Below are 27,879 nucleotides of genomic sequence, written 5' to 3'. Positions count from 1 at the left end.
TTCTTTTAAATAGCGCCAAATCACAAAAAAATGTCACATCTCAGAGATACAGCCCAATTCAAGCCAATAACAATTTAATTTTTTTGTAATATAATCATAATCCAATCCCTTCAAATTCATTAAATTCCAAATTAGTCCAATTCATACAGAGACAATAATAATAATAATAAGGCAACCTAGTCAAGGAAACTAACAGACTGCATCAAAACTTCCCTTGTATCCCATCCTCCATCACGGCCATGTACGAGAACCAGACTTAGGAAGGGCGGCGATCTGCCTCACCGGCTGGAGGTTGAGATGACAGGAAAGAGGGACAACAACCAACATAACACCAAGCCAGGGATACCTGCTGAGAAAGAGAAATACAAGTTAATGTAAAAAACAAAAATGTCATATAATAGTAATAGTAAAAGAGAGCAGAGTGAGGAGAGGGGCAGTCTAGTCCCAAAGCAGCATAACTATGGGATGGTTCAGGGTCACCTGAGCCACCCCTAACCATAAGCATTATATACTATAAGCTATAAAAGGACAGTTTTAAGCCTTATCTTAAAGGTAGAGACGGTGTCTGCTTCCTGAACCCAAACTGGCAGCTGGTTCCACAAGAGAGGGACCTGATAACTGCATGCTCTGCCTTCCTGTTCTGTAGAAACTATAAGTAAACCTACAGTCTGAGAGCGAGGTGCTCTGTTGGGAAAATACTGAACTGTGAGCTTTTTAAGATATGATGGAGTCATTAAGCGCTTTATATGTGAGGAGAACAATTTTAAATTCTATTCTGAATTTAACATAGAATCAATGAAGAGAAGGTAAAACTGGATAAATACGATCTCTCCTGTTAGCTCTCATCAGAACTCTGGCTGCAGCATTTTGGATCAGCTGGAGGCTTTTCGGAGAATTGTTGGGACAACCAATAATAAAGAATTACAGGTGTACAAACTTGAAGTAACAAAGTTTTTCTGCATCACTCTGAGACAGGATGTTCCTAATTTTAAAGAATATTACTAAGGTGAAAGGGGGCAGTAGAAACGTGTTTTACCTATGAGTCAAAGGACAGATCATGGTCAAATATAACTCCAAAGTTCCTCACTGTAGTACTAGAAGCCAAGAAAATGCCATCTAGTGTAACTATATAGCTTGATAGTTTTTTCTTGTAGTGCTCAGGTTCAATCACCTGATCAGCCAGATGTGACAGTAAGATTATACCGTTGCTGTCAACAACTGAGTCATGTCATAAATCTAATTGAAATATTCACAAAAAATCATTTCTCGATGGATTACCATTAATTGAATTTGTAGGAGTGGCTTGCAACATTTACTTCCTCATAGTATTTTGACATTCTTGTATAGGTACATCTGACTACGCTTATTGCTATACTTATAAAGGGTGTTTTTCTAAAATATTTATCCCAAGCAGTGTTGAAAACCCCACTCCCTGCTACAATACACCCCTCTGGTCCCCTTGGACCTCTGGAATCTCAATCCCTCTGCGTCCTTGTTTAGAGGAAGACAGGGGAGGGCAGACATGAACAGAGGTGCAGTGGATGGCTGTATGACCTGTCTGTTTTGTTAGCTGTGTGTGCTGCTGTGAGGATGGCTTTCATGATGTGTGTGCGTGTTTGGTTTGGTGAGATGTGATTCCCATCTTATCGTGGGCATTCACTATGTGTCCAGATAAACTTTGGATGTTGACCTGAGGACGGTTGGGGTCTGTTTGGAGCAAAATGATTCTCAGGACGGAGCAGACAAGGCTTGCTAAGTGTAAAGAAGTGACTGTCCTCAAGCATCCTTGTGATGAAAGCCACAGCAGCAAGTCCCTCAAACTTCAAACAGCTTGAAGAGACTGAGTAAGAGTTAGATTTGTGCACTAAATAAAGTAAAGGGGGCGGGGGATTGAAAGAAAAGGCACGGGGGTGTTTCTTGCCCCTCTCTCCCCTTTTTTCTTTCACTGCTGGTTTCCTTGGTCACACACATGCACAAACGCTTCTCACACACAAACACTGACGAAGGCTCAGTCCTGCTATGGCCACCACCACCACCACAGAGGAGAGCTCTGCAGTCTCTCCGGCCACCGTAGCACCCCAGCAGCCTGATTTGGAGACTAACATAGAACCCGACTCAGCAGCAACAGCAAAGACTGAGCCCAGCGAGGCCCGAAGTGAGAGGGAGGAAAAGGAGGATGAGGAAGGGGAGGAAGGAGGAGAAACTTCTGCAAAAGAGCAGAGTTTGGATCCAGAGTGGGTGGAAGAGAGGTTCAGGATCGACAGGAAGAAGCTTGAAACCATGTTGTATGGTGAGGTTTTCTCGTTACTCTTATCATGTTTATCCTCACATTCTGCCTTACAAGCTGCATTTTCAACAAGTTGTCCTTTCTGATGCCTATCATGAACTCCCTGTGTGCAGCCCTTATTAAAGCCTGTATGTTTGTGAGTACCTCAAGCTGGCTGCACCCTTGTTGCTCCCATCAGTAACTGCCATCCTCTGTTGTTGCTGTATCATTGTGATTTATGACCTGAGGTGGCTTTCACATTCAGAAGTCCTTTTCCCTATTATCATTCCTGTCTGGGAAGCAGAGGTAACTGCCTCTGTTAGTTATCGCTGCTTGGCAGGTTTATGACAAATACCTCCCTGGTGTCACAGGGGAAACTGTGTGCTGCTGCTGCCAATTATGTTTGCTCATGATGAGATGGTGCTTGAGTGAATTCAGCCCTGATAACTGTTGCTTGTTTTTAATGTTTCTTGCAGCTGGGACTGTGCTTTTGGGGCTGTTTGGACAGCCCTGGCCAGGCAGTAAACCTTGTTTCTCATCCCTTTCTCTAATAACCTGTCACGCCACATTTCAGACTTCACCCTGATTATTTTCACATTCTATTTTGGATTCACAGAAAGTATCACTGTTTTTTTGGAAGGTCTTTACGTCAACACCGATGTGATTAGCTGTCTCTAGCTAAATTTGTGGTCGTCTTCACGACCACCACCTTCTCGCTCCACCCCACACTGTTCTCTTCCCATTCCTCAGCTCCGGCCAGCGTAACCCATAGTGATGAGAGAGGGGAGGGGGAGTTAAAGGGGCTCCCCGTGAACCCTGTAAATGTCACCGTGGAGCAATGGCCTTTTAAAATGGCTTGTGTTCCCAGCATCCTCTTGTGTCACTCGCTTGGCAAATTTCAACCAAGTCAACATTTAAATGCTGTCTTTGCACACACTGTTGTAAACGGAACAATATAAAGCTGCTGACCAACACAGCCAGAGAGCTCACACTGCAGACTTAACATTTAATCTGTCTGTTGCTTTTGTTTATCTGCTGTTTGTCTTTCAGCTCCCAAGCAAGGAGACATTGAGACAGGAGAGGAATTTTTTGAGAGAGTGAGTAAAACTCCCTTTGAAACTCTTCATTCATAGACACACACAAAAAATAAACAACAAGGAGACTTTCATTTGCTCTCCTCTGTGATAATCAATGGTGCTTAAAGTCCTCAGTGAAAACATCTCTACAGCTACGGTTTCAGTATTTGTTTTATACTCTGCACTATGTCATTGCAGTTTTTATGAAGGTGATAATTGTAGCCTTTGAAATGCAAATGAGGCTTTGTATTCTCAGAAAGGAGAGATCTGCTGTGTGTCTGGATGCCTCTGCTCTGATCGTGCATATAATGATAGCAATTGCTTCACTTGTCACCTGCCTCCACAGGTGATGAAAGAAACTAACACTCAGGTGAAATGGCCATCCAAACTGAAGATAGGAGCCAAGTCAAAGAAAGGTGACTAAGTCGTCATACTTCATTCAAGCCACTGCTTGTTCTGTTGTCTTTTTCTGGTAACATTTTTACATCTCCACACAACTTCATTCACCTTTGCTCATTTATCATGCAAAGTTTGGAAAGTATGGAAAATGCTAATCAAAAGAAAATGCATTCAAGCCTAATGTTACTTAGACTATAAACCGTAGATATTTAATTAGTTTAATCAAGCTTTTTAAGATGTCCCTTCATTTCTGGCACGGAGAATGTCAGATGATGCTTGTCAGGTGTTATTTTGTCCCAAATATTCTGCAAACAAAGCTTAAGGTGGGCAGCAGCTCTGGGTTGGTGTTGTCATGTTTTTCCTTTCAGAATTTTTCACACCTTGTCTTTTACCTGCACCCTCTTCCTCCTCAGTCATGCCTTTGTAATTTGTACAGTGAGTGGTTTTGCATTGTCTCGTTAAAAAAAATGCAAGGATGTCCTTGGAAAAGATGTCATCTTGATGGCAGTTCCTCTGAAATCTCTGAATAAAATTTCCAGCACTAATGCTGCCATCACAAAATGTAAATGAGCTTTGCCAAGAATAGAATCCCATACTATTGAGCTGGTGAACTAGTGAGCCTGGCCTTTGGACTTACTCTTGATAACAGTCTGGATGACCCTGCCTGTGTTCATGTTTGGTCGCACACAGCATCAGTTTCAAAATTAGATCTTAAATACTGATAAGTCTGACAACAATACACTTATCACAGGGTGATTGTCTATTGCAGATGGGTCTGAGCAAGTCAACACCACCTCTGCACAAGGTTAGCACAGGGAATTTAACATCTATAAGATGTGCATTTTTTGCACAATAAAGTTGTTGAATGTTACCTTGTACTGAAGAGCTGAACAAAGATTTCCCACATATCTTGCCCACATGATCGCAACAGATACTGATCAATCATAGCTCTTGATGCTGTGTTGTCTTAGTGAATGGAGACTATGGGCGTCCAAGTTAGACTTCCAGTCTTTGTTTGAAGAACATTGTTTTTAGATATTTCAATGATTTTTTACCAGATATTTGTTGACAAACTGGAGATCATCAGCTCATCTCTGCTCCTCAAAGACTCCGCAGGCTTTCCTGTGTGCTGCTTTGGCACCGAATCTTGATTACAATCACCTGTCGACATCACCTGTTTGAAACAACATCTTTTTTTTTGGCAACCTCATCACATCAAGTCTAACAGATGTTTTTAAAAAGGTGCGAAACGTAAAAATGGATGTACAATTCGTGAATGAGAGAAATATAAAAATATCTCCAGCTCATGCAGTCTGCCATGAAGCAAACGTCCCAATATTTTTATATGGAGTTTTAATACGGATAAAGGTTTGGCATCAATTCTTGTGTTTCCATCCAGATCCACATGTGAAGGTGGAAGGGAAGAGAGCCGATGTTTTGTCAGCCAAGAAGAAGATACTAGAAGTGTTGGAAACCAAGGTGAACTCGTCAAAAATGTGCAAATGAATGCATGCTTTCATTATTTGCATGGTGCTGATGTAAAAACAGCTACATTTCTTACATGGCTTCTGCACGCCAGAATGTATAAAGTCAAGCGTGTTTGTCTGTAAAAATGACACCAGCGTTTATATGAAAAGCAGGTGAACAAAGTGACTCTGAAAATGGACGTGGCCTACACAGAGCACTCCCACGTGATCGGAAAAGGTGGTGGTAACATCAAAAAGGTGATGGAGGTCACATCTTGTCACATCCACTTCCCTGACTCCAACCGCCACAACGCAGCAGGAGAGAAAAGCAACCAGGTAGCACAGCCACATTTAAATGAGCCACCAGCTGCTGCCTTTAGAGCATGCAGATTCAATTACATGATCTTTATTTGTCTTTCTTCTATCAGGTCTCCATTGCTGGGCCCATTGAAGGGGTGGAGGAAGCCAGGAGGAGGATCAGAGTGAGTGATGAATATGAGCATGGACTTTATTTGTCTGTCAGAACTGATGTTTCTTCATTACTCCTTTCTGTCATCTCTCATTGTCACACTCCAAGGACCTCCAGCCGATGTCTCTGACCTTTGATCTGCCGGTCAGTCTAGTGCCCCAGGCTCTGCCAGATGCAGGCTCACCCCTCATCCAGCAGGTCGTGCAGACTTTAGGGGTTAGTGTGAGCTTCAGAGCTGTGCCACCACAGCCTCAAGCCCAGGCCTCCTTTTACGGTAGCTGCTGCACCGTCTGGGGGCTGCAGGGCAACGCAGCTGCTGTCAAGGTCAGCATGAAAGATTTCAGAGACCACTCTAACCCAAACCACAGTTCACACACAGAAGATGAAGGTCCAGGTATCCTAGTATCATACGATATCATAACTACTTTCTGTATATCATTACCTAACAGAAGGCGACTAGCATCCTCATGGACCTCCTGCTTGGATCAGAGGCTACAGGAGGGGTAGTTAGCAGCCAGCTGGATGTCACCTCTCAGCAGCATCTCTTCCTGCTGGGTCAGAACGGAGCACACTTTCTGAGTGTTATGCACCAGACCCAGACCCAGATCATCCTGCCAGACCTCAGTGCTCCTCAAAGTCCTCCGTCACTGCTAATCCAGGGCAGTCCTGACGGAGTGTGTCTGGCTAGACAGCAGCTCATGGTACTGTGGGGCATTTGTGGTTTTTGTCTAAGTGCTATAAAACAAGTGTTTTTTATTTGATCAAAACACATTTTCATTCATATCTGTGTCCTTGTGATTTTGTACATCTATATACAGTATTTCCATCTTCTGTTAATAACAAAACGTTTCTTAATCTTTTTATTTCATATTCCATGTGGAATATGGTTGCACACTTCAGGACTGTCTGCCTGTGTGTTTGATGTTTGACATGCGTGAAGACGGTGAGGCAGATCCTTGTAAACTGGCTCAGATAATGCAAAACCTGGGAGTCTTCATTAGTGTCAAGCCCAAAGTGAAACAGACCAGCAAGGTACATGTTATTCACCTTGATTTGCTGCTTTTTGTTTGAGGCACCGTCTCAAAAGAAATGGTAATTTTGTTGTTTTGTTCCGTGTCACTTGCATGTATTTACAAGGACAATCTTGGACCGACCAATGGATTTTGTGATTTCCTATTTTATATGCACCAGGTTGAAATATTTACTGAAACATTTCCTGTAAACTCTCACTTTTCACTTTAAATTTGGTATGTAAATCTATTCTCCCCTGTAGATCCATGTGCTGCAGTGAGTTGAATACTGATGGAAACATCTGTGTTGATGTATATTTATCAGTCAGTGGTGGTGAAGGGTCTGGAAAGGAACATCTCCTGCCTTTATGAGGCCCGCCGTCTGCTTCTGGGACTGGATTCTTGTGAGACTGCCAATGTATCTGGAGTGAACCTTGACCTCTTGTTACCTGGCAGTGGGCTGACCAACTACTGGCTCAATATGCTGCTGCAGCAGCTTCGTCTCTCAGAGCAGGGTGAGCACACACATATATTGTGTGTAGATGCATTTCCTTTAAAAATGCACAAATTGTAAAGCTACAGCTGTATGTTTAGAATCTAAAAACAACACCCCTCCTTCCTTAATTTACTGACATGAGCTGGCTACATAAAGACTGCACCTAATTTACCTTGATTGGCTACAGTGGAACACTTTTGCCATCAGAATCATTTGAAGAATGTGATTTGTACTTGTTTTCATGCATTTAGATATGCACGCAGCAAAAACTCTCGATCAGGTGAGGTAGAGGAGTGCTTAGTGATGGCAAAAATTCTACATATCTTGGCATGTTAAACATTCTTGTAAATCGTTTAAATTTTTCCCCAAGCATTTCCACATAAAATCAGACAGAAGGAAACTGAGTTTTTGTTGACTATATTATCTCAAAACATACTCACATCATGTCTCCCCGCTTGCTGGTCAGGCTCTGCACTTGCTTCAGCTACAGAGGTGCTGGCTGGTACTAAGTTCCGACCCTCACCTCCACCAGGCCTCCCCTCTCCCACCGAGGAAGGCAGGGCAGGGCTGAAGGGAGCGGACAGTCGGCCACTGGAGAAGGTTGGTTCACTTTTAATATTCAAAATGCCTTCAAACAAAACACGCTGAATTCTGCCTGACAGAAAAATCTCCACAGAATCCAAAACTTTCTTCTGTCATTTTCCTCAGATTCTTGAGAATGAGGATCAGTCTGGTCAGTCAGAGGACGAGAGCTCTGAGGTCGCGCTGATGTCACCATCTGAGGTTTGCGAAGCAGTGAACAACAGCATCAGCAGATTGGTGTTGAACGGCCGGAGGGGGAGTCTCCAAAGTCCAGAAATCACCAAAGTGCTCTGCCAGGGTAGACGCCATTCGACAGGACAGGCACATACAATCAGGTAAGCATTCACAGATGTTTGTGTCACTTTCTGTTACAGACATTTCTTGATGGTCTTCCTTAACATTAAACAAAGGGTATCTGCATCAAAATGCTCGACCTTGTAGAGACCAAAATGTGGCATCCAGATGGAAGGTGAGTCATCAATGTGAAAAGATGTATCTGGTGAGAGGCTTGTTCGTTGGTAAAATTTTGTAAAGCTTTGCAATTCTAATAAACTATCTCCAATTAAATGTAATTGATATTTAATAAGCACAATGACACTGGCTTTGAAAAACTCCTACAGAATTGCTGCTGTTACTGTAATAAAATGATGATATCAGATGCTGTAAAAGCCATCAGACTTTCACTTAACCTTGTCTAAAGGTCTGTGTGTGCGTGTTTGATTGTGTGTGTCCTAAATGTGCCAGACTGAACTCAGAGGCTGAGGGAGGGAGAAGTGAGCGCAGAAGCAGCCTGAGGAGAGATATGACTCTTGCTGAGAGCGTTCACGCTGACTCATCCAAGGCTGAGGTGAAGAAAAAAGGAATTGCAGTTCTATATTTGCTTGTTTTCTTACAAAATCACACACTGTCTACTTGGTTTAGAGTCATTCTCAGTGGACAGACATTTAAATATCTCTGAGCCCTACAGGACGGCACATGAATGGTAGTTAGAAGGGGCAAGAATTCACTTTTATTGATTTTATGCCAAAATAAGTTGAAATAGCAGTAACATTTAATTTATACTTATATAACTTCACATCTCTGACTCTGATGGAATTTAAGTTTGCATATTGACTTTTATGTTTGTTTCCTTCTCCAATTATTTGTCCTTTTTCTTTCAAAGGCTACTGCAAGGAGGATTAACAAATTTACTTCCACAGCAGAAGGAAGTGTTGTTTCATGCAAGTGTTTGTTCCTGCTATAAATTAGGTTCCTGCTGGATATCCTGAGTAACAAAAGGAAAAAAAAATCAATTTCATGCATTATTTACCTTCTCTATTTGCTGTTTGTGCTTCGTAGGTTTATGACTACGAGAGGAAGAAACTGCTGGCAACCAGAGGTTAGATATCCGGAATGTTTAATATCACCTCTTGTGTTACAGTGCATTTAGAAACATTCTATCAGCCTGTTTATTGAGAATTTTCATATTACGTCGATGATCATATAAAATATTTGCCGTCAAAGTACGCATACCTCAGTCACATCTTGCTGAAAAATATTTAATGCCATATGATTAAGCTAGAACAAGTAGGAGGAAGGAGGCAACACTGCAGAGGCAGGGATATGATCGCAGGGGTCAATTTCAGCACTGCTCACTGCCAAGACAACTGATGAGGAGGACCTGTTTATGGGCTGCACTGTGCCAAAGTTATAATAGAGTAGCACTGGCACTCCCTCTTCATTCACAGGGGGTGGACACACAATGCAGACACCACACACATGGATTAAAACACCGTCACATACACGCAAGCGAGAGCTTCCTCATCCATCACGTAGAATGAGATACTCTGAGGAGATCTGAAGCCAAATGGTACCGAATTCCCTCAGTGTTGTTTTATAGGATTATGAATTAGCAGTTTGAATGGGCCATCTGCCTCACACAGTCATTAAAACACGCATATGCCAGAATACGAATGAGGTCTTTACTCACACGGATACACACTTGCATATATGAACAACATCCAGCATTAATAATTCTGTGGCTATTGCACTCTGTGTGAAGTGTTACTGTTTTTATCACACACTGACACATGGAGGAGACCCAGGGTTTCTCACCAGAGTGTGTATACCACTCTTTGCAATCTGAGTTGTCTGAGTGTGCGACATACTGGCAAAGAGTGACACTGGTTGTGAGTCATTATTCAACACATGAACTCAGCTTGTTTGATGCAGAATCTCAAGGAGGATGCGGATACGTGGGACTGCAAAGCATTTTAATCACTGATAATACGACTCAGTTTCACAAGAAAATGTGTAATAGGTTTGTGTACATGTCGAAAATATCGGAGTGTCACAATAAAGACCCAAAGGTTATGAGGAAGTAAGGTTTTTTTCATTGCCTACTGTTTTGTATAAGGAAGCGTTTGGGCCATATCATGAGAATCTGTAACTGTGTTATTATCAATACTTAAGCCTACCCATGTGTTTCTTTAAATTTCTTAATCCAAACCACATTTAGATCAATATTTCAACCTCATCATGTATATGTCATACCCAATTCTAACCAGCTGGGACCGACATAGTTGGAGAGTGAAGTAGAAAAGTGATAAGTTGTTGGACAACATCGTGATTCAATCTTGATTCAGTGCAGTACAGTGTAGCACCACTGTCGCCCCTCTCCTACATCCCTGTGTTTTTGAACAGAGATATATTCGCTGTCTCCTATCTGGGACATTTTCACGTAGTGAAAAACTTGAGCACACAACAATTTGTAAGGAAAAACAATGGCATGCAACTTTTTGAGGGCCTTGAAAATATTGTAATTTAAAAAAAAAATAATAATTTGGAATGTGAAATTTTCATGTGATGCAAATAGTGGTATGATATGATTTTGAAAGGCCTGAGTAGGAATACAATAATTTTGTAGCCCAGATTGTGATGTCATTTTACAACTGTTGAACCTTTATTGAGAAACAGCCATGTTTTGGAATTTAGATCAACTATTTCTGACTCTGGTGTGAGACTGTGCTGGAGAATATTAATATTTGAATCTGTCATGTTAACAGCAGTCAGTGCCATCATAAAATCCATACAAATTCGATTTAGTCATTTGAAAGGTATCCCACATTGACAAAGACAGACACCGTCACAGTCAGTTACACTTGATGTTTGTTAACATATAATGCCTCTGGTCTTGCTCCTGTGTATAAGTGTGTATTTCCCATCTTTGTGCCTGTATGTAATGTCAGCCATGCAGAGGAAGCCTGTGGTCACAGAGGTTCGGACACCCACAGACACTTGGAGTGGCCTTGGCTTCTCTAAGTCCATGCCAGCTGAGGCTGTCAAAGAGCTTCGCAACATCAGCCGACGCAACTACAAACCTTACCTCACCATCAGCAACAGTCTGCAACAGGTGCAAATGAGCTTCACGATAAATTCATCAAACTGAAAAAAAAAACCCAACAACTTTGAAACGATAATTTTGGTGCTTTTTCTGAATCTGCTGAATTCTGTCGAGACTATTTTTTGCTGTGCTTGCTTCATTGTGCTGCAGCCTAATTTATTTCTATCGCCCCCTAACAGTTTGGAAGCATTTATCTCACTGTGTGGTTAGCTTGCCAATTTGCACGCTCAATTACCTGGGGTCTGATACCATCGCCACAGTCAACACAGCCACTTCTCTGCAACCTGTATACCTGACTTGATTTTAGCTCATCTCTCTGGCTCTTTCCAAACCGTTTGAATGCTGGCTCCTTGACTGCCCACTTGCCAGAGAGGGGGAGGCAGACTCACTTCAGATAATAAGAACAGCCCACATTCCTCAGATGAATTAAATTGTCTTCTTAGATCCTGGGGACTGAGAGGAGTGAAAGACTGCTACTGTCGCATGTCGGCCCAAGGAGGCAAATAAGCAGGTTTAGAAATATGACGTGTTTTTTCTAATTAAATCTTGATATATGGATATTAGAGACTGTCACAACAAACCGATGTAGCGTATCGTGGAGGCGGTCATGGCCAGTAATTACATTCAAAGAAGATATGACCTCAAGCGTTCAAGCAAGCAGCTACATGTGAAGGGTAAAAGTAGAGTCAGTAATGGTATGGTCATGTAGTAAAAACAATCTATTTCAGCTCTAACCAAGTATATTATTATAGCATTATTGATAGAACGTGTGTTGCTCTTAATCTCACATCCCACAAAGGCCCAAGGGTTAAATCACAATGCTTTACTGCTCCATCCACCCCACTCCCCCCTCCTTACGATGACTTTGTGGCTTCTTAAATGAAAGACTCAAGGATTATGTCTGCTCTGATGTGGACACACTTATTTGAGTCATATTTCCCTTCCGCCAACTGTAGCGGGGTCCTTCAGGACGCCATTATGAGCTGTGAGTGGCATGAACAAATGACTCATGTAGCCTTTCAGTACCTGTTCGTTATTAGGTCCACACAGACATTAACAATTTTTTTAGCGCTAGTAGCAATTTGCCTTGTGAATTTTAGATTGAGCGGGGAGCTAAAAGGAGGGGATGGTGGCAAAAGAAGTAGAAAGTGTTGTAATCTTTAATGCCGTCTCTGTTTCTGTCACTACATTTAGTCTTGGGCAGCTCAGACAGGGAAGGTGTTTAATGGCAGCGACTCTGAGAACTGGAGAGACAGACGTGGATCCACATCCCTTCCTGTCTCCTCCTCCTCCCCTTCTTCTTCTCCATCCTCCCCTACCTCACCCCCACCTACGTTCGCTTCCTCCACCTCCTCCTTTCCTGCATTTGCATCCTCTGTGAACAGAAGCAGAAACGACGCACCCTGTAAGTCGTGCCTGTGTGTGCTTTTCAAACTTGACAAATCAGAGTTTGTTTTCCTTCACTCACCGTTACCTCTGAACTTTGATGTCTAGTGGAGAGCTTTGTGAACAGCAGCTACTTTGAAGGTGTGTGCTCGTCTAGAAGGGCCTCAACTTGCAGCCAACGGAGCCCCTCCCCTCTTATGACAGATGACTTGCCTGATCTGCTTAGTCAACTTGGCCTTATCAAGTACATTGATGTGTTTGAACAACAAGAGGTAAACACTTGCAAAGTTTCAGTGAAAACAACATCTATCACTTGATTCATCATTATGTGCAAATGCAGGACACTGATTTTGAAGATGGGTTGGCTGCACACATTTTTGATCTCCAGCCAAAATATCAATGCATTTGAAATGAGCATCATGATGCAACTGCTGTCTGTACTTACCCAGATTGACTACCAGACTTTCCTCACTCTGTCTGATGAAGACCTGAAAGAAGTTGGTGTCTCCACTTTCGGTGCCAGACGCAAGATGTTAATAGCAATCTCAGGTGAGAATCTGCTGTCCTGTGGCTCAAAGTGAAATCTGCTTCTCCATCTGCTAAGCTGCTCGGTTGTGTTTGCCTCATATCTTCAAATGATTTGTCTGTCCCCCCCGCCCAGACCTGAACAAAAGCAAGAGGAGGCTGTCGGATGCACCTGCTGTAAAGTCTGGCTATCTGGAAGGTGGTGCAAGTGGCAGACTTCCACGAATCATGGATGTGGAAGTTGCATCTCAAAGTAACCGCTGGTGAGAGGAGACAGCAACCAGCTCTGAGTTCTGAGTTACTAATGTGGAGAATGTAATTACACTATGAGAGGAGACAGCAACCGGCTCTGAGTTCTGAGTTGGTAATGTGGAGAATGTAATTACACTATGATGCTGACATCAGTGAAAAGTTCCGAACTGCTCTTTCTTTACAAGAAATAAATGTGTGATATAGCTCTGAAGAGCAGCAAAAATGATTAGATTTACAATCCCAATTCCAAAAAAGTTTGGACACTGCGTAAAATGCAAATAAAAACAGAGTGGAATAATTTGCCCAGTTCATAAATCAGTATTTTATTCACAAGAGAACATAGAAGAGATATCGATGTTGAGAGTTAGACATTTTACCACTTCATGAAAAAAGATGAGCGTCTATAGAATTGAATAGCATCACATGAGGAGACCAGTGGCTAGATCTTTTTAGTATTTTTTTGGAGATTGCTGGACCTCTGTCCATCTTCACTTCTGAGAGACTCTGCTTCTCTAAGATGCTCTTTTTAGTACCACTTACTCTTACTTTTTGTTACGCCTCCACAGTTTATTTTAGATGTGCCAGCTGCCATCAAATTCAATATGAGCTAATATTTTTCTTGAAAAAATGGAATGTCTCCCTTTCAGCATTTAATGTTTTACTTAAATACAGAAATACACGTTTATTTACATTTTACACAGCATTCCCAATTGTTTGGAATTGTGGTTGTGGATCCAGTGCCTTTAATCCACAGCCATAGCCCAAAGTTTTTTTTTTTTTAATGTAATTCAAGACAAGAAGGCATTCCTTTTCAAACCTGAAACTTCACACGAACACGTTGGATACACTTCTTTGTGGTGCCTTTCATTGGCATGATGTGCCTTTCTTATGCAAGTTAAGTTAACTACTACATTTATGCAATTGTAAATAGATTTTCACAAAAGAAAAATACATTTCGGTGTAATACAGATAAAATAAAAAATATATGGTTGAAGCTTATATATCAAGACTGTGTATGTGTGCTTTTATAAGTAGAAATTACAGAAGAGAAAAATGGTGAATGATATACAAAAAAAGGTCCACAGCCTGAATCATTGTAGAAGCAATGCAGTTATATGCTCAGTGGCTTAAACATGTGAGCCATCAAAACACAGATTAGCATGGAGTTCTCTGTAAAATTCTCATGTGGCGTGAACTGGTGCTCTGCTCACAGCTTGAAAAACACCACCAGAGGGCACTGGTGTCACATTTTACTCGTAAATACTTGTGGCACATGAAATAAATTGAATTAGTTTCAAAGTGGCACCAGCATTTTAATTCCTGGTGGGCCAGGTGGAGTTAGCTCTGAATTAGAAAATTTTAAATAAGTAAAAGATATGTGTTGGGTGTTTTCTGCCATTGACTTCACACTAGAATGTTTTATTTTAATTAATCAGTACTGCCAGAGATGTTTAATTTATCAGCTAGAGAATGCTCCCAACAAATGAGTGCTGTCAGAAAGAGCTCCCTGGCAATAATTAGCAAATTTGGAATCGTGTTGACTGGGCAACATGTGGAAATGAAAGATCCAAGATACCTCTGCCTGGGGGCACGAGGGGGTCTGATCTGTTCAGGGGTTCCACAAGCTAGTTGGCTCAGAGGCAGCCAAGCATGAAAGCGAGAGTGAGTGGAAGTCGTGGACTGTGACAGATTAGGGAGAGATGATCCCTACTTATTACAATGTCTCTGCCAATTACATAGGCAGGCTATAGACCAGTGATCCTTAAGTCTGGCCCTTGTGCTCTGGAGCACAGGTGGGTTTCCATCCTGACACGTAGTTAATTGCTCTCCCCTGGGGCCGCAAGTCTAAATCAGTTATCACACAGCTAGAATGAAAATACCTGGGAAAATGAGGGGTGCTCTGAACCTTGATGACTTTTGGAGGGCCACTTGGACTTTTTGCCTGCAAAGTGGCAGTCTGAGCACATGGCCAGACTCCATTTGCAGCTCGTCTTGGTTTTTCTGCTTTGGTACTGGACTTAACTGGTCAACATCTTAAAGTTGTAGAAGACACTCTGCATCTGTACATGATAGCTAAATATCTGAGCCAGAGAAGGAGAGCCATTGTTCAGGGTAAGGCATGGATCAGGACAGTGCATGACCACTGATACTGTCATTAATGTAACTTTAAGTATGAAACACCAAAGAGATAAGCATACAAAACAAAGTCATTAGTACCTTCCTTAAATGGTACTACAAGGGGCTAAACTTGCATTTACTTTGTGTCAGTTTTACCAAAATCAAAACAGACAGCACAAGTCTTCTGCAGTATAACATGCAACAAATATGATAGCCAGTGATCAGTGACGAGTCTGAAGTTGTTTTTGGTTTCTTAATACAATCTATTGATCTGTCAAATGATGAATTCAGCATCTCTTGTAAATTGCAACATTGTGGATTAAAGGAATATTTTACCATTATGAAAAAAAAAGTAAATTTTCTGCCAAGACTTAAAAAAGGAAATTGATTGAGATAATCGATTAAGCCAGACCTTCAAAACATTAATATGCCATCATGTTTAAAGCTCAGTAGCTAACTCGAAAAACTCTATAAAACTGAATAAGGGTAAAAACACACATGCATCTTAAAGGACAATAATAATCAAGAGAAGAAAACAAACTTCTATTGTTGCAAAAATCACAACCAATTACACTGAGCCCGACTTGCAAGCATCATCAGTCTCCATGGATACCATTGGTCAGTGGGGGGATCCACCCAGCAGGGAGGACATCTGTGGAAAATAAAGAAGCAAGTAATAGAGAAATGAAACACTGAAGTGCCCTGAGGACAAAACTAACCACACACTGCCCTCACTGTGATGAGGATGAAACTCAGTCCAGGAACGTTAGAGGGAGATTGGTGGAAAATAGACTGTCTGTGTTTGTGTGTGAGGACATCAGGGGTAGAAAATTAACACTGAATAATAGATATGTTACCAAATGAACTGCCATCAGGTGAAATATATGATTGCACAATATGGGATTATTTGAATGTGTCTGTTGTTTTTTCCTGACCTCGTGATACCTTGTCTGAAATATTAATGTGACTTCCTACTATTGTTTCCACTGATCTGAAAGCTACAAGAGTTAGTGATCTACTACAGACATTTAGATAGAGTCAGCCAAGCTGTTTTACCCGGGGGCAACAATAGGCTGGAAAAGTGAGTGGTACTAAAAAAGTGGTAGCAACATTTTTCACAGGTCAGTGACATGATTGGGTATAAAAAGAGCACCTTAGAGAGGCAGTGTCTCTTAGAGGTAAAGATGGGCAAGAGGTTCAGCAACTGGCAAAAATATTTTGGAGCAATTTCAAAATAGTGCACCTCAATTTAAACTTTGATTATTCCTCTGCTGTCCATATTATCATCAGAGGAGACAGAGAATATTGAGAAATCTCTGTGCACAAGGGACACAGCAGAAATCAATACTCTATGCCCATGATTTTCAGGCACCCTCATGGCACAGCATTAACCACAGTCATGATTCTACGTACCCACTGCATGGGAACTGGAACACTTTTAAAAATCATTGTCTGTCAACACAGTTCACTATGCTGTCCATAAATGCAGGTTAAAGCGTTATCGTGTAGATAAGCTTGTTAACAGTGCTAAGGTCTTAAACCTGTATCTCTTCTTGTATATGGGGGTGGGTATTAGTATCTATTTAACTGGCAATTTGGGCATCCTCCCATCCAGTATATATTTTTTTAAGCATGGCCATGCATTTTTCAGCAAGACAGTGTTAAACTGTATGCTGCATCTATCACAGCAGCTTGGCTTCACAGTAGAAGAGTCTGGGCAGCCCAGTTATTTCACCAGTCAGCTGTTGAGCAGCTAGAATCCTACATCAGACAAGATTGTGACAACATTCCCCTCCCAAAGGTCCAGCAACTGGTCCCTTCAGTTATCAGACATTTACAGACCATTGTTAAAGAAGGAGGGATGCTACACATTGGTAAACACGGCCCTGTTTCAAACTTTGAGACATTTTGCTACCATTAAATTTAAGCTAATATCCTGCATGAAATAATAAAACGTCTCACTTTCAATTTCAATAAAATGTTGATTTATGAGATTTGCAAATACTTTATTTCAGATTTTTTTTAAATAATTAATTAATCTAATTGATCTATTTATTTATTCTTAAATTGTCACAAGTTTAAAAAAATGTTTTTTTAAAAAAAAAATGAATCCAATACGGTGTGATATGCTGTGTTATACTTCTAAAAAAGAAAGCAGGACAAATGTGCAGATGTCCTGCTTGAAAAGTTAAAGAATGAGCCATTTTCCTGAAAACATTTATCAAGAAGCCTGATGACACAACAAGATAATACACTAGCCAGGGTCCCAGAACTGATGAGAGAACACCCTTCACAGCTCCATGAATAATTAATGCACATTGTTAAGTCAGTTGTCTGTTCTGTCTGACAGTGTCTGTTGTGGACTGCTGAATAGGCTTTTCCAAGCCAGAAGATTCAGTTGTCCTTTTAGCCTCTGATTGTTGGTACAGTGTGCTTTCAAAGTGCTGAACAGGCTATTTCAAGCTCGTAGGGTCAGCTGTCCCATTAGCCAGTGATACTACAAAAACACCCATTAAGTTTTTATGTTCTTTTTAGTCGCTGTGAGCGTTGTGATTCTCCTTTCTCAAAGGCATTGATAAGAGCATTCTTTTCACTGCTACCATTTATGTCTGCTTCTAACAGAGGATGCTGCTTTCTCAAGGTTGGAAAAGGTCAGAAATGATCTACCGCATAGAAATCCATTCTGCAGAAAGAAATACCAAAAAAAGAGAAACCAGTGTGAATGTGTTTGTGGTTCCTTGCTTCACAAGGGGTGTTTTGTCATTCATCATATTCTTATTATGAGATTGGTGAAATGAGATGAAATGTGTGAGGCTTGGGCTGAAAGTAGTTCATTGAGAGAACAAGAGACAAGGGGACACAGACCTGTAAGGTTCAAAAGACACTCAAAGTGCCACTTTACTTAAATTTTCAAAGTTACAAATAAAAGTTCACGTAGTTGACATGGTAAAGATCTCAATTTCAAATCACTGAACATATCCAATGTCGAAAGGCAGAGCAGAGTCTTGTCTCTGCTTGACGTCATATGTCCTCCCAGCTCAGGAGCAGCTTCCTCCTCTAGTGTCCGTGCACAGTCAAAAGGCCTCAGCAGCTTTACCGACCAATTAGCAAAAGAACAGCTGGCTGGGATGCCACAGATTTGCACTGTAGGCCATGCAATTAGCTTGACTACCCTGCTATCTCTCTGCAATGCAACTTGCTACCTCCTGAGATTGGGAGAAGAACCAAAAGGACACTAGACAGCATCAACATAGCAACATGTATTGTAGCAGCCAAATAGGCATCACTTTCTGATTTGAGATGCATAGAGCTGGACCTGGCCAGGTAAATCTCTCTTTTACAGATACACGATGAGAAACATGCAACAACAACGACAATACATCATTAATTTCAGTGCTTCCTGGGCTTTCTGGGACATTCAAGATCAACAATTAGTAAATTTACAATTCTCCATGGAATTACAGGGAGAGGGAGCATCTCAGAGCCTGAAACTGTGGCAGCATTCTATAGAGACATGGTTGAACACTGGAAGGAGCTTGATGGTGGGACACAAAACATAAGAACCTCTGATGGATCAACGGGAAAGAGAATCCACAATCAAGCCTCCTTCGAGGAATCATATTTACATCCAATACATCAAGCTAATGCAGCTGGGCTCACAGACTAACCAGAGACACTGTTATGGACATTCAGCAAAAGGAAAGAAAGAGAGGACAGATATAAAGGGAGCAGAAGAGATAATAGAGGGTTGTCAATGTTTGAAGGTGTTCAAGATTGAAGGTTTTGGGGAGAGTAGAGTAGTAGCAGGAAGTGGACAGATTGAGCAGAAATCTAACAGGCTGTCCTTTTTTCTGTCTGAAGAAAGAGCAGAACACTTGAAACTGAGCAAGTTTGTATGAGGTTCACTGAAGAGAGAGATTTAGATGAGGGGCGGGGATTACAAGAGCAGGTTCAGGAGCCAAAAGATGGATTGCTGCCAAGATAACTGGAGGAAGAGACATTGGAATGGCTTCAGATCTGTGCCGAGTTTACGGAGTTTCATGGTCAGATGATGGCAAAGTAAAATGGAGCAGAGCTACCAAATGTAGCCGATTTCATCATCCTTGTCCTCTTCCTCATCCTCGTCATCCTCTATGGTTCCTCGGGGGTGGATCCGGCCCCGTCTCTTCTTCTGCCGCCCACTCCGTCCGCTCTGCGATGGCTCGTCTTCCTGGTCATCGAGGAGAATGACTGCGCCACCGCTGCCAAAATCCCCTGATGTCTCCTGGTCCTCGTCTGCAGATAAATTTACCATAAACACAGACAAACGTATTAGAAACTTAAAACTATCCTTGAGTCAAGAACGGCAGGATAGATTCAGACATTTAGAATTATGCCTCAGCACAGAGGGATTTCTGCAGAGCAGAAATGTACGCTGCCATTTCCCTGGATTTGATGTTGTTGTTTAGAGCCAAACTGGGAGTTTCGCAACAAACACTTAATTAAAATTTAATTGGAGCAGCTTTTGCATCCACACAAAGATGAAATTCTGTTATAATCACATTTCTGAGCACCAACAAATGTGATTCGAATCTGATTTGCAAAAATCGTATTTAATGTTAACTTTTTGCCATCTAGACTTTACAAAATCAGTCTAGAAGCAACCTGCCAAATACAGATTTGAACTGTCATTCAGAACAAGGCCTAAAATGTGTTAGCATTTAGCTCCTCGTCCCAGTATGCATAAGCCACTACCAAGGCTGTAAATTCTTTAGGAGTCAATAGTTATAAATCAACTGAATGACCGACCAGTGCATTCTGCTCCTATTCGGACAATAATCAGCAAAACAAAAGAGGGGGTGAACAGCGTCCTGTTCATTTTTCCACTGTCCAAACACAGTGACGAGCCAAGGGGTTGCTTGTCAGCTCACTCGCTTCAGTGGTTTCTGACAAATGGTCGCTGAATACTGGAGCAACTGTAATCATATTGAGAACAGGAGATATTATACCAAGCTATTGCATTTTTGGGGACATGAATACAGAAAACCTTTAGAGTTAAATTGAAAATTGGCCACTTGCACATGTGTACAAATGTACTATGGTTGAGTGGCACATTTAGATGTCCTTGTGTTTGAGCTATTGAGTGGTGAGTTGTGGTGAAATGTGGGGAAAAGGGAAAACCCCAAGGTGCTCCAGCCTGAGGCTATTCTGACAGAGTTAGATGAGCTTGTTAGACAAGAGACAAAGGACTGCTGTTTTGCGTGGGGGTGTGTGTGTGTGTGTGTGTGAGACAGTGGTGGCTGGACACCATATCAATACTGTAAGCTGCTTTAGATGAGACTGGCATTGCAGTGAGCTGTAAGCTGTGCCTGTGAGTTTACCGTTTGATCGGTAATCAGTAAATCGACCTGTATTTTTTCTTGCTTATTATTGTCCATTTTTTCACAGTGAAATCTCTTAACAACTGACTTGCAGCAAAGTGCTGCTGTTGACATTTTTGTTATTTCCTTTGAATTTCTGCAGCTGCCTTGTAAAACATGATTTTGATATGTCAAACCACACCACTACCCATATTTCTGTTGAAATGCAATATTTGACTGCAGGTTTTGATTACTTTCTTCCTCAAGGTACGACTCAGCCCCTGCTATAAATTCATTTTTCCAACATATTTCGTCTGACATTGCTGTCTGCTGACAAGTGGGCAAACACTTCTACTTGAATTTCAAATGGAAGGTGTTTTATCAAATCTACCTAAGCAGGCTATCCGAAGCAGATGGAATCAGACATATCAGAGCCCGCAATCCTGGCTCCAGAGGCATGCCCAATAGTATGCATTTCTTAAATAATACGTGATCTGTAGAGACTGCTAAAGAAAAAGGCAGACGGAGAGATTTACTGAATGGAAAAGTACAGCAAATCTGCAAAATCCACTCACTGTGTGTCAATGGTAAGTTAGTTTTTGTGAGAAACTCCACAATTTGTTTCATCTTTAACAGATTGCAAAGTCAGAAAAAAGACAGACATCCAGTTGCTCGTCTGGATAAAAACACTAACACTGAGTGACAGTGAGGTAAATGAGAGCCAGTGGGGAAAACACGACACAACAAAGTCTGTTGTTCTGCTCCAAAAAACTTGATGTGTGCATGTGTTGTTCTGTTGTGTGTGGTCTCACCGCAGTTGGGGTTGCCCTGTTTTCTGGAGCCAGCAATTTCGTTGCCGTATTTGTCCACACACCAACACTGGCCAGTGCTGCCGTGACACTGGGTTGGTTTGTAGTAGCCCTCCTCTGTACAGCGCGGAATGTAAGAGCCTGGAGACAAAGTGAGGAAGATGGAAAGCAAGAGAATAAAGAAAAGGAGGAAAAGAGTTTAGGAAAGGTTAAGAGCATTATGTCGATAAAAAATGGGACATATAATCTGATCTCTGATCAGCAGAAGTAACATGCACATGCCCTGAAGCTACAACCAAAGTTCTTGTGTATTCACAGAGCGAGATCAACAGTCAATTACTGCTGTGAAGGTTGCAGGACAACAACCATACATCCTGCTTAAGAGGAAGCAGTCACTCTCAATAACACACAAACCCGCTCACAAACACACGCACACTTTTTTTTCTGTTACCTTCATTTGACCCAGTCCCAGCTCATTTTTCAAGCTGTTTCAATGTGAGCTGGAGCTCTGCCCAATCTGCCTGCTGGGAACAGGTGACTAGTGTCCAAAAATGCCTGGATGTGCGTTACAGTGGGGTTTTAAAGTCTATCATTCCCTTTTCCCATTTCAAGATATTGAAGAGAGCTGCCAGTACATGTCTGTTATCACCCAAGAGCTTCAAAATGAGAGAGTGACTGACAGCTGACACTTCTTCACACTGACCTATGAGGCTCTTTCTTCGACTCTGATTCTGGATCCTGCTCTTCTCAGTTTGACAAGGCAGTCCTGTAACAAGAGAAGATACATAGTGGGCTCATTAAAGCAGCTTTTTCTCTCCTCCATACAGCTGGAAACTGAACCAGCTCTCTCTCTCTCTCTGTCTTAGCATACTACAGTCACTCTGTAGCATAATGATTTCTTATCTCAGCCACCATTTCTTTACTTACCTTCATCAATCCTCCTAAATGAGCAATCTACAAGCACTCACAGAATATTTACAGTCTTTGTCTGCATCTATTAAATACCCTCCTCAGCCCATCATTACCTTTAAGCACCACGCACTTGTTTTACCCATCAGTTACAATTAATGCAACATTGCTGCCACAGGACCTTGAATCCTAAAGTAACTTTGAACGTCTCCCAACTTTGGTCTTTTTCTTTGGGTGATCATTGTGACAAAGCCAGTAAGATCTGAGGTTCCCTCTAAGCAGGGTTACACATACTGTGTTTCTTGCATCAGCTCTTAATGGCTTGATAACATTGGAATAAGGCTAAACTGAGGATGCAGTCATATTAGCACAGCTCAATAGCCAACATTTGCATCACTATTAGGAGGTGAAGACATCTAAAATAAATTTAAAGATTTCCCTTTAACTGAAAGATGAATGCATGGAGAAGAGGGATAATTGTTTTATTGCTTCTTTTTGCCTTGGCTGAGAATCTGTGGTTAGTTTCACAGGTATCCACTAACTACATCTTTAGTGAGTGGCCATAAATAAAGGAAATTAACTCTCTCAGAGTTCTCTGAGCAGGAGAACCATTGGGATACACTTGAGTTTGGAATATAGATTCGAACAACACACCATTTAGGATTTGTTTGACTGCTTAGAGTCAGACCTACTTTCTGAGGCTGTGCTCTTTTAGCCGATTTGCAGTTAATGATCGCTCTAGGGTTTTATGCCACAAGAATTTTCCCCTAAGTTATCGGTAATGTCCACAAGTCAATGGTGCGCCATGTCATTGACTGATGCTCAGCCGTCTTCACCTTCCTGCTGAACACCGTGGAGAGGTCCTGTCTACACAAGAGAAGAAAGAGATACAGATGCTTTTGGCTTTCCAACTGTGTGCGTAGTGACTCACGGCACACTCGTCAGGATTCAAGTGCTCATTAAAACTTGAATAACAGTTATTTACAGAAAATTCACTCTATATCCAGTTAATTTTTGATTGTGAGCATAAAAGAAGGGATTTCGTTTTCTTGTTTTTTCTTCTGTAATTTCTTCTACCATCTTTAAAATGATCTGTGAACTACTTTCTTGAGATGAGCCTAGTTAAAGCAAAGCAAACAGTCATTCCAAGCATGAGTGCAAGGATATAAAGACTCTGTGGAAGCAAGAGTTTTATTGCTATAAAACTCTTACTATGCAGTAAATGTCCCATCAAGTTTCCTTAATGAAGAACATCTTTTAAGAGATTCTGTGCAATCCTCTTAAGACCTTAAGGTTCTTTCTGCAATCGTCCCTGATTAGAGGAGCACTTTGTCTATCTGACGACTGTAGCTCAGGAGGAGGAGCAGTCGCCTGCCAATCACAGGGTTGGTGGCTCAAGTCCAGGTTTCTCTGGGCCACGTGTCAAAGTGTCCATGGGCTGAACACTGAACCCTACGTTGTCTACCGGTGTATGAATGTGTGTGAATGATTAAAACAGAAAGCACTGTGTAGTGTGCTGTATGATTGTGTGATCAGGGTAGCGTGAAAGTGCTTTGAGTGGTCAGATTGACTAGAAAAGCACTATACCAATACAGTCCATTTATTTTCATTGTTTTACAGGCTGTGTTTCCATATATGTCCTTGTACCAGTTTACTTGCACCGGTGCAGAATAAGCTTATTGACTGAAGTATTTCTGTGCATTAGGCCAGTGTGGAAAAACATTCAAGACATTCCGCTTCTTCTAACTTACTTTGCGGGAGATCATCATACATGTAAGGAGAGAGTAATTTCCTGTACAGACATTGTCTTTAAGTTACTTCACTGCTAATTTTGTCAGATGACACAGCGGCTGCGAGCAGAGAGACAGCCTGGAAATGCGTCAAGTGATAACAAGAAGACATGTAGTCTTAATGGGCTGATTATAAATTTCCATTTCTGTTGTGTTTAGCCATCTTGCATTAGAAACAGACAAATACATGAATGGCAGTAGATTTTTTGGGAATTTGGATGTATAAATATCAACTTATGCTTTACTGATTTAACAAAAACATGGAACTTTGGAGCATGTGCAGAGCGTCTCATCCCATTTGAGTCTAGTTGAGTCCATACATGCAGGATCTGCATGATCTGGATGCATTATGGACTTACATGTTTAAATGCATTTTAAAAGTTCAGTTTTAGCCAGACAAACACAATAATTAGATTTTTTTCCCCAAGTATCATATAATTCTCCTTACTGTCAAGCAAATTTTTTTCAAATTTTTCTAGTAAATATTCCCTCATAATAAAATTTTAACAAACTATGAAATCAACACATTGCCACAACTGTTTATACTTACATTTGAGGCACACCTGAATTCCTCCAGTTATCTTTTAAACAAGTGTTGCTGTGTTACAAAGCTAGACTGCCGGAATAGCAGTAGAAGTTAATAGAAGTTAAAAACAATTTCGGAAGGTTTCACAGTTTCCTGCTAAACTCATGATCTTTTCAATGTGTTTCAGCAGTCTTCTTCTATGAGGGCTGTGCCATCTGGGAGTCTCAAAAGCTCCTCTGTTGAAGGATTCATGAAATGCTTGTAGTGATTGGACCCGCTGGAAGATGAACACAGCTGCTCTGTAAGTATTAACTAGGTAAAAAAAAAAGACTGAGAAGAGTATGACCAGCTGAAACAACACCAAAGTGCACCAACTGCCAGCAGCAAAGCCCGCACTTTTGGCACATACGACTGTGCAAGAGGTCAATAAAAGCTATAATCGGCAAAGCTTTACGCATGGCTGTTATAAAACCAAGAAGGTCTCTAACTAGGCACAAAAAGCTCAGAAAATAGGAAAATAGAACTAAAGTGGTCATCTTTACAATGTATGAGACAAAAATGTAAAGAAGTCCTTAGGTTTAGTTCCTTAGGCGCATTGGAATTATTATTTCATGCCAGCAACTAGAGACTGCGTTTGTTCTATATAAATAAATGGAGCTGGGTTTTTTTTTAAGTGATCATTCCCATGAGTGAAATTATGGTTACATCAGAATGTTTACATATTCTCCACTGTACTTTAACTCTTCTTCAAAAAAGGCAAAAACATCTTCAAGTGAGCAAACCTGAAGATTTTTCAAATTTCACATTTTACAACCTCCTTTCTTAATGTAATACTTTTAAAAATGTATAACATTCTTATAACATTGATGAAAACACAAAAAAACACAATTTTTATCCCTGTATCTGTTCTATCTCTCCCTCACCTTCAGGCTTCTGGAAGCAGTAGCACCACTCGTTGTTAGAAAGCTTGCCGTCCTTGAAGGAGTCACAGGAGTTGAAGAGAGGCTTCATGCACAACTCGTACTTGTCCAAGTAGATGGCACTCAGCTCTGATTGGTCCAGCAGGAGGTCAAAGTTCATGTCGAGCTTGTTGAACATCCAGCCCAGCGAGTCCTTACAAATGGGCAAGATGCTGGTATCAAAGTCTAGTGAAGAAAAGAGAAGGAGAAGGAAAAAAAAAAGAAAAAGTTTTAGAGACACCAGAACACGTCCGGGTCAGTTACATTTTTTATTCCTTCTCAGTAGCACACTGCGATTTGAGTGTGTGTGAGCGTTGTCACTAGCAGAGCTGAGATGTGCTCAGACATGTTGACATCACAGAGAACAGAGCAGGGTCACTGTCAACAACAATGACAGCCCTCACGAGGACTGGGAAGTGTGTGTGTTCAAGAATGGATTTGAAATACACATCCATACATAGACAGACGCACGCATATCGTGGAGGGAAGTACTCACGTCCAGTCGTGGAGTCAAAGCTGTCAGAGGATTTGAAATCTCTGTTGGCATCGAGGTGGAGAACTCCAAACCAGTCCTTCAGTCTGGCAGCCAGACTGTGGAGCTCTGCATCAGTGCAACCTGCACATAAAACACGTAAATATGAAATAACGAGAAGAGGAGAAGCCCGTCAATCTGCGGCTCACATTAGTGAAAAAAGTTTGTTCTTGCTCTTCAAACTTTCATTTAATCTCTTTTGTGTACTTTTACTTTGTTTTCTTTGAATTGTTTTGCTCATTCTTCCTCTATACTTTGGCAAACACAGTGTGTGATAACACATTTTCAGGCGCTGCTGTCGCCACATGGTTACCATAGGAACCTCATCTGACATATACATATGCAAATACACTGCACACACACACAGTGGTTTCCTCGCATGCTGTCATTTCTGCCCATTTCCCATTTAAATGAATGATTTAAAAGTCTCACAGTCAAACACACTAAACACAAATAGACGAAGGTCTTTTTGAGACCAATGTCATTTTGCCATTAAAAGTAAAACAAACAGTAAGTGAAATAAATTAGGATGCAATTGCTGTGGTTTGTTCCCAGAACTCTCCATGCAATAATCCTGCTCCTTCTGCATGTAACCAACTTCAAAATCACTTAAAATTAAAGAAGCGGATCTCACTAAATCAATTCAATCTAAGTTTATTTGACTTTAAAGGGGAAAAATTTAAACGTATTTAATTTTGATTGATTTTCTTTAATCTTGGTATTTGTGACTGGTGGCATTTTTCTCTTCATTTATTGTCTTATTAAGACATCTTCATTTCATTTGTCATTTTTTTCATGCTTTTCCTAGTATCCGTATGTTTAGTGTGTTGTTATAGTGCTGTTGCTGCTGAGGACACGTTTGCAAAAACATCTTTGTTCTCACTGACGCTTGGTCGGACATAGCGTTTATATACTAAGAATAAATGGGTGTCCTGCAGCAAGAGACCCCTTGATTGTGGAATTTTCTTTCGATAAATCTATGCATTTGTATTTGTAAGCCCAATCACTCCATTAAACTCTATTTAACCAGAAAAAAAAGCACCAACACTACCGATCATGTTGATTCTTCTCTGTCATTGTGTCTGTACAGATCACCAAACGAACAATGCATTAATTGATCCTCTAATTTCAAGATATAAGCCAGAGGATAGAAAAATCGTCAATCATTCAGTCTTGTTGGACTGACAGGGTCTGCCTGCACCTCGAGCAGTGCCTCTTCCTGCCTCCCTCTAAGTCTGTCTGTCAATCTTCGTCTCTTCCACATGTGACTGCAATATTTTTTCTCATTCTGTTTCTTTTTAGGGTTTTATAAATGTGCCCTGAGGGCAAAAGTCATTTTCCACCTTGCACTGAGCCTGTCAATCCAGGCGCTCCGAGTTTGTCATGCAGCACAATGCAAAGGGTGGGAGGGGGGGGTTGGTAGAATTCATGCAGCATTTTTATTACAGACTTTTTGCAGTTTGCTGTGAAACATGCAAAGATTTGCAGAGTTTAAAGATGAATGCCTAAACACAAATGGGAAAAATATTATCCTGACAATGACATCTCATTCATGGATGCTTTTTAAAAAAAAATAATTTAAAAATGA

At 41.2% G+C, this 27,879-nt stretch overlaps 2 protein-coding genes across 2 annotated transcripts in view; one reads left to right on the top strand and one right to left on the bottom strand.

Annotated features, from left to right (window-relative positions):
• Positions 1-1,984: 1,984 nt before the first annotated feature.
• Positions 1,985-14,274, top strand: bicc2 (bicaudal C homolog 2). Its single transcript, XM_072396431.1, has 19 exons — positions 1,985-2,290; positions 3,317-3,363; positions 3,689-3,758; positions 5,141-5,220; positions 5,382-5,543; positions 5,636-5,689; positions 5,785-6,000; positions 6,126-6,377; positions 6,577-6,708; positions 7,012-7,201; positions 7,649-7,782; positions 7,891-8,099; positions 8,509-8,611; positions 9,103-9,142; positions 10,992-11,155; positions 12,341-12,551; positions 12,641-12,804; positions 12,982-13,081; positions 13,194-14,274. The coding sequence occupies exons 1-19, from the start codon at positions 2,020-2,022 to the stop codon at positions 13,322-13,324; spliced, it is 2,730 nt and encodes a 909-aa protein (XP_072252532.1). The 5' UTR covers positions 1,985-2,019; the 3' UTR covers positions 13,325-14,274.
• Positions 14,275-18,295: 4,021 nt separating this feature from the next.
• Positions 18,296-27,879, bottom strand: part of spock1 (SPARC (osteonectin), cwcv and kazal like domains proteoglycan 1) — a 104,419-nt gene continuing 94,835 nt past the window's right edge. Inside the window, exons 7-11 of the mRNA XM_072395781.1 lie at positions 26,256-26,375; positions 25,724-25,945; positions 22,279-22,341; positions 21,579-21,716; positions 18,296-19,702 (exon numbers count right to left, since the gene is read on the bottom strand). Coding sequence (XP_072251882.1) covers positions 19,503-19,702; positions 21,579-21,716; positions 22,279-22,341; positions 25,724-25,945; positions 26,256-26,375 — 743 coding nt within the window. The 3' untranslated portion in view covers positions 18,296-19,502. The remainder of the gene's footprint in view (positions 19,703-21,578; positions 21,717-22,278; positions 22,342-25,723; positions 25,946-26,255; positions 26,376-27,879) is intronic.

This window comes from Leuresthes tenuis, unplaced genomic scaffold (genome assembly GCF_036924035.1).
Source record: "Leuresthes tenuis unplaced genomic scaffold, fLeuTen1.0.hap1 SCAF_11, whole genome shotgun sequence".
NCBI lineage: Eukaryota > Metazoa > Chordata > Actinopteri > Atheriniformes > Atherinopsidae > Leuresthes > Leuresthes tenuis.
The sequence above is the reverse complement of the archived record's forward strand: the minus strand, read 5'-3'. Positions and strand labels throughout refer to the sequence as shown.

What these genes read in the sequence shown, in the direction of transcription:
- bicc2 (XM_072396431.1), top strand. Translation starts at nt 2,020, where the DNA reads ATGGCCACCACCACCACCACAGAGGAGAGCTCTGCAGTCTCTCCGGCC. An exon ending in AAGTGAAACAGACCAGCAAG is followed by an intron (nt 6,709 to 7,011) that starts GTACATGTTATT and finishes TATATTTATCAG; the next exon opens with TCAGTGGTGGTGAAGGGTCT. An exon ending in ACAGTCGGCCACTGGAGAAG is followed by an intron (nt 7,783 to 7,890) that starts GTTGGTTCACTT and finishes CATTTTCCTCAG; the next exon opens with ATTCTTGAGAATGAGGATCA.